Source organism: Podarcis cretensis, assembly GCF_951804945.1.
Source record: "Podarcis cretensis genome assembly, chromosome: Z".
Classification (NCBI taxonomy): Eukaryota; Metazoa; Chordata; class Lepidosauria; order Squamata; family Lacertidae; genus Podarcis; species Podarcis cretensis.
The window spans coordinates 42,215,052-42,229,813 of NC_137184.1; the positions used below are offsets into that span (position 1 = coordinate 42,215,052).

A 14,762-nucleotide genomic window follows, 5' to 3' on the forward strand; every position below is an offset into this window, starting at 1 on the left:
GGGACACAGGAAAGAAGTAGGTCAGAGTAAGCTAGAATCTGCAACAGAGGATCCCGTTCGACAAGCTTGTAGGGTAATACGGAGATCGAGGAAGTGTGTAATGCAGCGACAGTGTTTGAGACACATAACAAACAGCCTGAGGACAGCCTCTAGCGCAGCCGGTACATTTATCTTCTCTGTGTTGTAACACCCCTTGTCTTTCTTCTCTCTCTCTCTTTCTCTCTCTCTCTCTCTCCACCCCGCCCCAATAGCTTATCTAGTTGTTTGGGAATCCTAATACAAAAGATGGACTTGAAGTGTGTGAAATTATGCAAAGCAGGAAGGGCGGGGGCGGAGCTGCACTTCCCAGAGACTGCAGAGTCCTGATATCTGGGAGGGGGAAAGGGGCATAGAAAATTCTATGGCTATTTAGCCTACTTAAAATAAACAGAATAAGCCTGTTCCCACAAGCCAAGCTTTGTAGTTCTGCTTTGCCCTAGCTCAGACATTAAGGGACAGTCTCAACCCAATTTTGAAGTGACTGTCTATGCACAGATGTGTGTAAAACAAGAATAACCTTAAAAATAGCTTGTCACAGGGGCAGCCAACGCCTTCAGATGTTCCTGGACTAAAACTCCCATCGTTCCTGAACACTGTCTGGGGTTGGTGGGAGGCCCAACATCTGGAGGGCTCCACATTGGCTAACTCTGGCTTAACAGGCTTGAAAAGAGAAAATAATACTGCTTATGCCTTTCAGAAAGGTGTGTGCTCAGTTTCTGTTAAAATCCATGGAATGCCAGCTCAAATATGTGCTTAAGCTTAGGCTCTCCAGGCTCAGAATTGAAAGCACGCAGAATTAAAATAAAGCAGAGAGTATCTGAACACCAGCTGCCTAGCACATATTGCAGAATGGAGGCGGATCCTTCAGCTTAGAAAGTGTGACTTGCAGATAGGCATCAGCCAAGGTAAAAGGAATTTGTTCACACTGTGTTTGGGCTGTACTTGTACTTGTACTGTACTGTACTTGGGCATAATTGTACAAGTACACAACAATATTTTCCCCTAGGATTGCTCAACACAGATCAGGGTGGTAGGCAACTGTTTATTTTTTCTTTTCCTTTAAAATGAAGTTTACATTTAGGCCTTTTATTAAGGCCGTTGGTGGTTCCATGGTAGAATTCTTGCCTGCCACTGTTATTTTTCAGGCTGTTTTGTATTTGGGATGCCTAGCACAAGCGTCTGGTCTGGGACCTGAAGCTGCCCTAATCTACATATTGCTTGACCACACTGACTCAAGCAAAAACCCCTAAACAAACCCCTGCTACATGCAAAAACTAACCATTTGTCTAAGTTTGGCCATCTCCTACAGTTAAGATACAATGCTACCTCTGGTTACAAACACTTTGGGTTACAGACTCTCCTAACCTGGAAGCTGTACCTCGGGTTAAGAACTTTACCTCAGGATGAGAACAGAAATCACGTGGTGGCGGCGCGAGGCCCCATTTGCTAAAGTGGTACCTCAGTTAAGAGCAGTTTCAGGTTAAGAACGGACCTCCAGAACAAATTAAGTTCGTAACCAGAGGTATCATTGTACTCTGTTCCAGCATGAAGAGAGAGCTCACATCCAGCACGAACTACACCGTGCATCCTGTAATCTGCCCTGCACATTGGTTTTTACAGAGCATATAGGGCTGCCATACACCCAGAATTTCCTGGACATATCTGGCATTTGTCTGCCAAAAATAGCATCTGGGCAGAATTTTCAGATACCAGTTACAATGTCTATGGAAATCTGGGTGAATGGCAGCCCATATCGGAAGTGTTGACTGTTTGGTGAATTTCCTTTAAAAATAGCTTTAAAACTTAATTTTCAGATTTTTTCAAAAAAGAACACTCAACAACTTTGGTCAAAACAAAACAAGCTCAACAACTTTTGTGTCTGGATTTTCACTTTTTGAAATATGGCAACCCTACCATATGTAGAGGACAACCCCCATCACCAGCCCCTAAAATGCCCTTTAGTAAATAATGGATGTGCTGCCTGTACCACTTCCCCACAGGCTCGTCCATTGGCACGAGAGTAATGTTTATAGTTTCACTGTCCTGCTGCAAAAGAAGGGTACCACTTCCTGGAGAAAGGCTACGTAGTTGCAAGCCTATAATGATCCCACAAGTACCATGGGATAAACCCAAAGAAAAATAACCGCCATGCCACTCGTCTAATGTTTAAATACACATTTAGATGGGAGGAATGCAGAGAGAAGAAGTGGCATGGTACATCTGCAGCAGAGCAACCGGATGTCTTCGTCTGCCCCGGCTGCAACAAAACATATCTCCCCCATTTCAGTCTCTACACCCATAACAGGCAAGGTAACTCACCATCAGTTCTCCCTCAAAGGTACACTCCTCCATTGTCTCCCAAGACGGATGCCATAAAGATGGGAACAAGTTCTGCTGAAATGAATGCAAGGTCTGAGTAGGTTTGTATAGGATTTGTCTGAGGTATGAAATGCAGCACAAATAAGAGAAGTTTTTACTATACAGTGGACTCTCGGGTTACGTTACTTTCGGGTAATGCAAACCTCGGGTTGGAAACGCGGCACCCCCAAAAGTGTATACTTCTGGGTTTCGCCATGTGCATGTGTGCACAGAAGGGCACCTCTGGTTACAAAGTTTTCAGGATACGGCTGGGCCTCCAGAACAGATCCGTTCGTAACCGGAGGTACCACTGTAGTAGTAACCTCTCCTCCTCACAACTCCCCATTTTTGGACAACTTGCAGTGGATTTGAATACAGCAGATCCCATCATCCCATGCCAGCAATGACCTGCACCCAAAGTTTGGGACTATCCACCCATCCATTATGCCAGAAAATTATAAATGTGCATCAATTTATCTTTCATGGGAACATTGTATTGCCTTAAGAATGAGTACCAGGCTAGTATGACAAATCATGGTGTGTGGCAAAAACTCATCATTGTTACCAGATCTGTTAGTGCACCACTGCAGACACATCTTACACATGTATTTATTAAAAGGCTAATTTTGAGGACATAGCAATTATGTCCTGGAGACCACTGTGCACACATAGGATTGCAGTGCCTTCAGTAACCTTGATTAATTTGTGAAATTTGGCATGGATCAATCCTACTGCACTCACTCCAGAAAGCTAGCACCACAGCTGCAATTTAATATTTATTTATAAATAAAGGTTTAAAGATTACAACACGCTGATATGCAAGATTTAGGAGCTGTTTTGCTGCTTGAAATGCCAGTACAGTGGTATCTCGGGTTACAGACGCTTCAGGTTACAGATTCTGCTAACCCAGAAATAGTACCTTGGGTTAAGAACTTTGCTTCAGGATGAGAACAAAAACCACGCAGTGGCAGCAGGAGGCCCCATTAGCTAAAGTGGTGCTTTAGGTTAAGAACAGTTTCAGGTTAAGAACAAATTAAGTTCTTAACCCGAGGTACCACTGTACTGAAACATACAGCGGAGGAAATCAAGAAAACAGCTCTCGTGGTCTGTAGCAAGGACAGTGTTGTCACGGAGCAGAGAGCCAAGAAACAGCCTTTTTTTAGAGGGGGTTGAGGGTTATACCCACGTGACATTTCATGACAATGACATGGGTGGAGAAATTCTTGGGATATCCCGACTTGATTTCATTAACAAATGTGGCATAAGAGGGCTTCCTCTTTTAAGCGAAGTTCTTGTGCCCCTACACAAAGTGGTTAAAACCGGAAGCTCTAAATAAAAGCAAAAGGGAAACTTCTTGCTTTGATTATTCATAGCTTCTTAGCAAGGTACCCTTACTCAGCTGAAAGGGGCAGGGTTGCTTTTCCCTCAAACAGCATAAGAATCTGTGATTAATTCAGGTATCGTTGGGCATGCTTGCTGCTTGGAGACTATTTTGTCCATGGTGGGAGATTCCTTGCCAAATTATTGGGTGTTATTTTGGATTAGATTTGGTACTGAATCCTGGAATTAATTAGACTGGGGACATCCTCCTGCCTGTGAGTGGCATGTGCTGAGATTATTGCTGGCATATACACTAGGGCTTTCCCTATCCATTGCTGTGATCCTCCAACACATAGCTCACAGCAAAGTCAAATTACACACAAAGACTAGGGATTTGTGCCATGTTCCAGCTGCACAGATCTTTTGAGTACACCATTCTAAAACCAATGGCTGCGAACTGCTTACAAATAAAGCATTTTTTAAGCAAAAAAAAAAAAAAAAAAAAGCTTAAAATTTCTCAGCTGAAAGGTATAATTCAATCCACATAAGATAGTAAAGGATTTCTACTTAAGACCTCAATGGGCTTTGTTAGCCATAAGGCTGCAAACCTTGGCAAACCCACGTGCATGAATTAAGGATGTGTCTCAATCAAACGTTTACTTCCTTACTATCACTGCATTTGATGTCTCCAGATGTAAAAGGAGAATTTTTAAAAATCTACCTCCAGGGTTGCTTTGACAAGAGCAAGTGTCAGAATGTCATAAAATCCAGCGAATTTTCATTTGGAGGAAAATGAAATTGCTTTGTGAACCTACCATTAGAAGTTCAAATTACAGAAAACTCTCCTTTGCAGCCTGATTCACAAACCAAAAACAAAACAAAGCCAACAGAAAGAAACAAAAGAGCCGGTGTCAATTTTGTAAATCTGTTTCTTGGGTTTACTTATAGAACAGCCCAGAGATTGTTCCCCTGTGCAGAACTGGGTAGCTTCTACTTAAAGAACGTATATCTTAGAAAAGAGGTATGTTTGACAGGAACAATTTAAACTGCCATGGGCATAAACAAACACAAATGGATAAGGTTGTTTCTTTCTTTCTTTTGCTTTACACTCTGTACATTTTCTGCAATACAGAAAGGTCTCAGGCGGTGACTTGGTTTTAAATGTATAGTCCGTGGAGTTCTTTCAAACTGGAAAGATTGGCCATATAAATTTCACTTGTTTTTTTCTTTTAAAATGGTTTTGTAATCCTAGTTCACATATATTCAGTTATATGGGGGGAGTTATTTATACAGTGGCATTGATAAACATAGCACCTTATGGCGTAAGACAGAAGAAAGACAGGGCCCCAAGCATTACAGTCTAACCTCTGACAATGGGGAGAAAATAAGAGGGAGGATGGGAGAGGAAAAAGAAATGAAGACATGAAGAATGGAGAAAATGCTGCTATATATCCTTTAATTTCCTTGCAGCTGGGAATGGATATTTTCCATGCTCCATGGAAAAGGTAGACTTGAGGAGGGACTTGAAGAAAGGGAGATTATTATCTACATGCATCATATAAATATATGATACATAATATAAATATGATGTATGTTCCACACTGAATTTAGAACTGCGGAAATACAGCTATCTAAACTTATATTGTCAAAGCCATAGTTCCTTCAGGGTGGCAGGGTTCACCTTTATAATAAGTACAGTGGTGCCTCGCAAGACGAAATTAATTCGTTCCGTGAGTCTCTTTGTCTTGCGGTTTTTTCGTCTTGCGAAGCACCCCTATTAGCGGCTTAGCGAATTAGCGCTATTAGCGGCTTAGAAAAAGGGGGGGGGGAGGGAAAAAACTCGCGTTTTCGTCTTGCAAAGCAAGCCCATAGGGAAATTCGTCTTGCGAAGCGCCTCGAAAAACGGAAAACCTTTCGTCTAGTGAGTTTTTTGTCTTGCGAGGCATTCGTCTTGCAGGGCACCACTGTACAGTTCTCTCAGTTGATCAAAGTAAGAGAAAGCTTGACTGGCAGGGCAGGACTTCTGTCTCAATTTGCTTAGAACATCTGGCTGTGGTTCAAAGTCAGGATCTGGAGCTGCAGGTTGGAGTGGGATGGAGGCAGGTCAGATTTGCCAGTCTCCTGCAACCCTTTCCTGCCACCCCAGTTGCTAATGCACATCAGAACATGGTGCACAGCATCTGGAATTCGCCAGGCGCATTTTGCATCTGGCTATTGGCCACTTGCGCCCAGGCCTGGGCGCCTGGATGGTACCTGACATCTCTACCACCTGGAGGTACATGCCTGGGGAACTTTGGATCGTGACTATTTTCACATACCGTTGAATTCTATCCATTATCTATTACCTACACAATCAAAACAAATGTCAGGAACCAAAAAAGTAATATTGAAAAATCCGATTTTCGAACCATCAGATCCCAAAATGGCAACTAGACATTCCATTTTGGTGACTATAACCTTGGTTTAAGGAGCCATTTGGCACCTAGCATATGTGAGTTTCTAACAATGGGTGCACCTTGGCTGCTCCTGCATGCTTGCTTGATCTTAGAATTGATCTTCAGAATGGTAGGTGGGAAATCCCACTTGCAGGTGCCCCCCCTTGGTAAAAAATAAATAAATCCCTGCTTATGGAGATCTTGGTGGCTTGGTAGCTCAGTCGGTAGAGCATAAGACTCTTAATCTCATGGACATGGGTTCAAGCCCCATGTTGGGCAAAAGATTCCTGCATTGCAAGGGGTTGGACTAGATTATTCTTGTGGTCCCTTCCAACTCTACAACTCTATGATTCTATGATGTAGAAGAGCAGTCCCATATGAGGTTTCCCCCCACATTCTGAACTCACTCTCAGCAGCAGCATGAGCATGTGGGTTGGAGCATATATTTATGAACTTTCTCCAGGGCAGGGTTCTGAATACTGGGCCTTTCTAGCCAATTACTGCATGCAATATACAAATTCTCTCTTTGCTGTTTGTGCTTGGTATTCATCATCATCATCAACAACAACAACATCAAGCAACTCCAGTTTTCAACCGGTTGTCTAGATCCATCCCACATACTGGGAGCAATGGACAAATGTTTAAATGGGAACTGGACAGAAGCCATATTAACACACATGCCTTGAAGGTTGCAAAGAAACAAGGGCAAGCTATAGTAACAATTAACATTTTAGAGAAAGACAATGAATATGATTAGTATGATCAAATCACCTGTGCCTGCTAGGGAAAAAGGAAGCTTTTAACAGTACTAAAATACAGAATTGATTTGTACACATATTTGATAAAATCGATGCAATTAGCAAGCAACTGAACACTAGAAAGGAAAATTGATTGCTAGAAGAGCCTAGAGCAGAAGGTAATCAGTCCATTCTTCTGGATCCTCTCCATACAATAAAAAAATGTTCTTCCTTAATCGCCCCTAAATTATTTCCCTATTAATAATGCCATTACATAGCTATTCTTTTATTCCTATTATCTACTGTCCTTCTTGAAAAGCATTTAAAAGCTGTTTTTAGAGCAGCATACTCTAGCAATTTTTAAAATATCTGCGGCACAATGCTACAAGCGGAAACTGAACAATAGCACGTAACAAAAGGGAGAAAAGCAATTTGGAAACTAGTTCTAACAACCAAATCAAACAAATGAGATTATCAGATAATGGGTTTTGATTTTGTGGGATTGTACCAGGTTTCTTAGTAGGTAGGAACTCAAGGTTCTACACAACCATGCAAGATCTGTGTAACTGGAATGATAACAACTTCGTCGGCAAGGAATTAACATACAGAAAATAAGTAAGAAAATAACATACAGAAAATCAGCTCACTATGGAGTCAAACCCTCTGCTAGTGGTAGGGTATCACTAAAATTAATAATGGTAGCAACTCCAGTGTGTTGAGCAAGTTCCACAACTTAGGGGTTGCCACGAGAATGCCCTCTTAAGAGCTACCACTGCCCTAGCATATGATGGTTGTGGAAGCTCCTAAAAGGTTTTCTTTGCCAGTCTAAGTACCTGAGAGGGTCTGTACAGAAGGTGGTGGACTTTTGGTTATTTGGGGCCTGCGGCATTTATGGCTTTAAACACAAACATGAGCATCTTGAATTGGTACCACAAAACAAACCCGCAACCTGTACAGTGGTGTACCGCGGGTTAAGAACTTAATTCGTTCCAGAGGTCCGTTCTTAACCTGAAACTGTTCTTAACCTGAGATACCACTTTAGCTAGTGGGGCCTCCCGCTGCCACCATGCCACTGCCATGCGATTTCGATTCTCATCCTGAAGCAAAGTTTTTAACCCAAGGTACTATTTCTGGGTTAGCGGAGTCTGTAACCTGAAGCGTCTGTAACCCGAGGTACCACTGTACAGTTGTTTTAAAGCAAGTGGGTAGGACAACCAAGGCATTTCTTTCAACCAGGAATCAAGTCCCATACCTTCAAAGATAGCAAGGTAGCCAAAGCAGGGTAGCCAAGATAGCCAAAGGCCTCTGAGACTTAACTGGACCCAGTGCTAAATATAAAGAACTGCAAGTACAGATCAGGAAGTCAACCCAGTGAGTGATACACTGCAGGGGGCGCCTGGGAGGGACGCAGTGCTTTGCCCCACACTGCTTTTGCGGGCAGCGGGCACGCATGCCATGCCCGCCTCAGCTTCCTACAGGTGGAGGGCACCAGGGAGGGATGCAGTTCTGGCGGCGCCCCCCACTCCTGGGATGTCTTGCCTCTGGGTGCCCTGCCCTATGGAGCGGTGTCACTGGGGCTCCCTACACCACTGTGTAGTTCCCATGTACAGTTTTCATGATTCCTCTGCAAATACCCTGAGAAGGCGGTGATAAGTGTGCCCACTAGGGCAAATTTTAAACGAGTTGGTGTAGCACAACTGGGGGGTGGTGGAAAGGGATAGGCTGCAAATCCTCACGTCCCTACTTGAACCTGCCCTTAACTAGTAAGATGACTGTAGGCAACTCATTTTCCCATCCCCGTCATATAGGATTGCAGAGTTGGCACCCTAAGGATCATCTAGCCAAACCCCTATCAAACCTGCAACTTTGGTGTTATCAGCACCACACACTAAGCAACTGAGCTGTCCAGGCTGACTTTCTCCCATCTGCAATGTGATGGTGAGGAAATAATCCTGATTCGCTACACACATATGTTGTTAAGGGCTACAAAAATATAATGCACATAAAGCATATGGGGGGGGGAGTACCAATGCTGCATACAATTTCTATTATAAATCAAGTTTCAAGTCGGCTCATTCTGGGTGGCTATTTTTTTAACACGGCTAATTTGGACTGCTACCTTTTTATTGGCTTCTCTAAAAAATTTAAGCCACTGCCTTGCCCAAAACCTCTGGCAAGCAGCACACACAGTATCAGAAAACCCCATACTGTCACAAAACCTTCTCCATTCAGGCAAGCAATGTAGATTTATACTGTATAGCCATTTCCAACACGGTCCTTTGTTGCCACTTGGAACTATTTCCAGCCTCACAGCTCTTTCAAATTAATTTTGTCCAACAGTGGGTTTAGGCACATGAGTCTCAGAAACAATTTTAAATGGCCTAATTTTGACTTCAGCCGGTCTCTATGGAGATTAATTGAAATGTTGTATATCTAGGTAGTATGAAGGTAGGGGGGCGGGGAATAGAACAGGCATAATAAGGAGCTCATAGTAGATGTTTAAAGCCAGGAAGTGCAAAGTAAAAAGAAGAAGAAATCAACAGCTTAATCTTTCAAGTCTCCCTTAACCCCTATTAAAGGTAAAGGTAAAGGTACCCCTGCCCGTACGGGCCAGTCTTGCCAGACTCTGGGGTTGTGCGCCCATCTCACTTAAGAGGCCAGGGGCCAGCGCTGTCCGGAGACACTTCCGGGTCACGTGGCCAGCGTGACATCGCTGCTCTGGCCAGAGCCAGAGCCAGAGCCGCACACGGAAACGCCGTTTACCTTCCCGCTGGTAAGCGGTCCCTATTTATCTACTTGCACCCGGAGGTGCTTTCGAACTGCTAGGTTGGCAGGCGCTGGGACCGAGCAGCGGGAGCGCACCCCGCTGCAGGGATTCGAACCGCCGACCTTTCGATCAGCAAGTCCTAGGCGCTGAGGCTTTAACCCACAGCGCCACCTGCGTCCCAGTTTAACCCCTATTATAAAGTGTTAAAGATTTGCTCCTGTATTGGGAACTGTGAGCATGTGGGTGCATAGGAGATAACGCCAGGCTGAACACCATTCCTATGCTCTAGTCAAGCGAGATCAGCTAGGAAGTTTCTAAACTGCAACAGGCCAGAATAGTCCTCTGCACCTCAGTCTCCTCCCCACCCTAAAGCAGAGTACAATAATGATCCATTGTAAGCTGACACAGTCTCTCCATTTACAAAGAATGATAAAAGTAGTCATAGCAAAAAAATAAAATAAAAGAGGCCAATACGCATAGCTGCTAGCAGACTATCCCAGGAACTGTGTTCCTGCTGGACTCTATGCAGAAATGCTGGCCATTCATTAGCTTGTTTGTGTTCTGATTGTTTGGCTGGTTCCTCACTCCCTAGGCAGCAAGATTTATCCTCTTAGTTTAACACTACAAAGTAATCAAATTGCTCCATTACAGTTGAAAGGCTTTAGACAGCCTGGAGGGAAGTGGAAAAGGCGGGGCATTTCTGTGGCAGTCATGTATAGAGTAAGTTGTCTCATCAGTTAATCCTAAAGTTCATATTCCACTTCCCTCCTTTCATGAAATGTCGAAACACTTAACTTTAATGACTAATGTAAGAAGGACATATAACTCTCAGCTGAAATTAAACTTGATCTACCTCCTGGGATTGTTGACCAAGATTCACTTCTGATCGAAAACAAAAAGTTCTCGTGCAGCCTCTTTCTTCTCTTTTTGCTTCAAGCCAAACCCAAACATCTTTTTTTGCAACCAAAAGGAAGTAAGCATTTGGGGCAACAGGATGTTCCAGCAAACAAGCCAATACAGGAATAAAGAAAACAGGAAAGGAAATAGAGTCATGGCTTCTCCGGCTGCACACTTAAATGCCAGAAACAAGAAACAAGAAAGACCAGAAAGCTATCATTTTAAACGTACATCCCCATATTGTCAAGAATGATCCCTTATTGCAGAACATCAGGAACCCATAAAACCTGTGATGCCCCTTGCTACATCACAACTCTTTGAATTTATCTTATTTTTGAAAGATTGGTCACAGAATCGTAGAACTGTGGAGTTGTAATGGGATCATCTAGTCCAACCCCCTGCAATGAAGAAGTATTCAGCAGTCCCATATGGGGATCGAATCAGCTGCCTTGGTGTTGACAGCACCACACTCTCACCAACTGAGCTATCCAGCCACTTGGATCCGTAGTAGAGAATCCCTACTTACACAGCACTAAAGTTAAGTGAAAATGTGGGGTCTGAGCATATAGAGTTCACATTGTTATCAACATGAAAGGAAGCACACGGGCCATGTAGTACTACCTCCTGGAATGCAGGAATCTTTTGCCCAAATGAGCTACCGGTCAGAGCCAGATGCATAAGCCACATCACTGGAATTAAAGAACAGGGGAACTGCAGACATATTCTGAACATATTCTTATTTATTTTCAGTATTATTACTGAACAGAGCTCATGGTCTTTTCACAGAGCAATGAGCCTTCATTTCAGCTGCCTCGTTTGTTTGGATAAAGTCACCTTAGATGATGCATCATTAGCCCCACACATGTGATTATTTAAATGTTGGTTTGGAAGATTTTAAGCCATTTTGAAAGTACAAAGAACAGTTCTCATTGCAGGCCAAAACTGCATTAGGTCAGAATATTGAGGTCTCCAGACTGTGCTGTCCTTACATGTTCCATATACAACTAGACTGGGCTGTATTCGCCAGATTTTCCTTTTTGGATTTCAATGCACATTAAAATGGACTTATTCAAACAATGACTTGCAACCGGCGTTGCCCCAAGCAGGAATATGATATCACTCTGGATCACTTTTTAGACTTTTCTAAGAAGTTGCCTCACATACTTTGGTCTGCCTGACTTCAACAAAGCCTATTAAATCTTAGAGAGCGGGGAGCAAATGCCCCAAATAAAATCAATGGAGTTACATTTTAGGCTGTGTCATGTAGCATTTGACATTTAAGCTAAGATAGCACATTACTTAAGAGTGCTATTTTGAGGGCGGGAGTTTGGGTTTTGCATTACTATTATTTCCTATTTATACTTCTAAATCTGTTTTTTTTAAATAACAACAACAACAACAACAAGTTGGCAAACCTAATGCACAGAAGCACTAGGGCCAAGCTATGTATTTGGCAATCTATTAAGTTACTAAGAGGGCAGTCGATGGGTCTCAAACCCTGAGTGAGTTAGGGATTTCCCCTGCATGTGAAGACAGGCTCTGGTGGATTGAGCAGACGAGACTGTAGTGGGTCCAACGGTCAAGAAGGCGGTTTCTGCACGTGCTATAGAGGGAAGTGAGGGGCAGGTGGGGCTTGTCAATCTGGGAAGGCTGCCCATCCAGGAAGAAACTACGCTGCCTTGTGGGATACCTTTGGGAGTGGAGATGGCTAAGGAGTAAACTCTACAGAAATACGAAGAGAAGTCCCTAAGATGACTGGATGGTGCCTCCTTCCAGCAACTCCTGCAGGCAAGGTGGTGCCAAACGAATTGATTTGCCTTTCCTTGGACCACACCAGTGAGCCCAAGAGAAGGCCTTTGTCACCTGGGTAGCCCAGGACCATCATACATGCTGCCCAGACTTGCGCTCCAGGGAGGTTGCTTTGGGGCTGCTAATGCAGCAGTTTGACTTGACCCTTGGAGACATATTCTATTGTCTCTTGGGACAGATGGGATGCCAGCCAACTGTTTCATTTATTTATGCTTATGATATATTCATATACAATGCTTTTAAAATGTGTATCAAACATATTTATACTATTCTATCCTTTTAACAGCTAAGTAAAGCTGTGTTTTAACCTAGCTGGGTTGAAAACTTAAGTTGTGAGCCTCTCAGAACAGAATATATGTACTTCGATAAGAAATAATTCAAGCCTTAGCGATTGCATGGCAAGCAGGGAATGAAAATTATGTTTGTGTGCATCTTTGTGTGTGAATGGGTTTTGCTTTCAGAGGGCTAAGAAGTAAGCAAGATGGCTTGCATCACAGTTCACATCCATAGTCAATCTGGACTTTTGCTACTTTAACCTTTGGCCCTACACAAATGGCGGATGCTTCCATGCATGCAAAATAACAATATCGAGACAATTCAAACCTGGACCTTGGTAGAGAAGAGTGCTGCTTTCACAAGCCAATTGGCATTATGGATTCTATTGGAAATAACTTTTACCTACCGAGACAGGTGAGCAGTTCTCTCTCAGGACCAATTTGGAGAAGCCAATTAGGATGGTGAAGGCAATTGTGAAGAAGACCTAGTGTTAACTGAGGAGGCCAACTGGGAAAAGGATTACAATTCACAAAAAAGGATTACAATACCTAAATCAGTAAAACCCAAGGAGACACTTGTCTGCAGCATTTACATTTCCCTCTTATTTTTGCTTGTTATAGGATCCCTAGCCCAGATCCTTGGGATGTTTCAGTTTCATAAATTTATTTATACGATATTTATATGATAGTATTAATAAAACAATGCAGAACATAACATAAGCCAACATCCACAATGTAAGAGCAAGAAGTTACCAGAGATACCAACAAACTCAAATCCAGCTTGTTTTCAGATTAAATCTCCAAATCATCATAACTATTTATAGCAATTTTATCTAACTCCTTTTTCCTGGTTTTTTTCTGCAGTCGGTGCATAGAGAGCCACTCTGTATTACAAAGCTATTATTCTCACTCATAAGAAACTGAACCATTTCTGCCAGGGTGTAACTATTTGCTTGCATGAACAAAGGTTTCAGAATCTCTTGGGTCTCTATATAAGCTGCAGGCTAACGGATAATGAGTGATGTCTTCCACCTGGGGTTGACCACAAATACAGAGTCCATCTGTGTTTGGCCATCCAAGACTGCGGTGGGCATCACTTGGAAATACAGCTCAATAAAGGCCTTTCTTAAGGAAACTGGTGAGAGTTTGGTCAGATAACCAGCTCTAAAATGCTCTGTTCTCATGAGTGGATACCCAGAGGAAAATTCGGTGTTTCTAATTAGTTGCAGGTCCCTTTGGGATTCTATCCAGAAGAGGCAATCCCTTAGCTGACACTCATTCAAAGTCAAAGCAGAGCTCAGTTCTGGAAAATAATAATATTCTAAAACATATTGACAAGCTGCTTTCCAGAGTTGGTTATCACCCAATTTCATATAACACAGTGCAGGAAAATGCTCAGTAGGCCATAGTAGCAATTTTTAAACTATAACACAGCACAGAGCACTCTTGCCTTAATTACCTTGGTATGTGTATATGTGAGAATACCGGTTCTTTGTGTGTACGAATTAAGTTTTAGTCTGTCTAGCCAGAATAATTCCTTCACTCCCATTTCTATCCCTCATTTCCACGGTTACTCTTCATTAGCAAGAGAACCCTCTGGCTGTAACATTTGGTTAGCAAAAGAAAAAAGCTTTGAACCTTTTTTTTTTTTTTTTGTCGTCTGGCTGTTTATCCTGGGATCTTTGCGCTCCCTTTTTCAAAGAAAGATCTGTGAGTTGTGCGTGTCTCAAACTTGGATCAAATTGGCATACACTACAAGGCTGTTGTTTAAAGTTCACAGTCCATCCCAACCTGGGCCTGTAACACTCCCTCACAGGGTTATTGTGGGGACTAAATGAGGAGGGGGAGAACCCTGTATGCCACACTGAACTCTTTGGAGAAAAAGGGGAGCTATAAATGCAATGAATAAATAATGTTGTGCATCATGAAGAGCACTCTCATAGTTCTGTGATGAAACATACACTTAATTAACCTCATTTGCTGAGCAAATATGATTGGGCGGAGGATGCATGGCAAACCAATGCGAGGAATGAACACCATGAAGATGACAGAGAGGCTACTCATGACGCAATGGCACACGGAAGCATGCAACTTCCGAACCTGTGCCTTGGGTGGCATTTCGTTT

At 42.9% G+C, this 14,762-nt stretch overlaps 1 protein-coding gene across 15 annotated transcripts in view; it reads right to left on the reverse strand.

The window, feature by feature from the left end:
• Positions 1-14,762, reverse strand: part of MAMLD1 (mastermind like domain containing 1) — a 120,078-nt gene that overhangs the window by 80,147 nt on the left and 25,169 nt on the right. For 8 of the 15 annotated variants that reach the window (XM_079962680.1, XM_079962671.1, XM_079962681.1 and 5 more), the window contains one exon: positions 2,359-2,433. The exons of 4 other annotated variants lie outside the window; for them this stretch is intronic. In XM_079962680.1, the coding sequence (XP_079818806.1) occupies positions 2,359-2,433 (75 nt within the window). The remainder of the gene's footprint in view (positions 1-2,358; positions 2,434-14,762) is intronic. 3 more of the 15 variants (XM_079962683.1, XM_079962679.1, XM_079962684.1) reach the window with 1 other exon arrangement.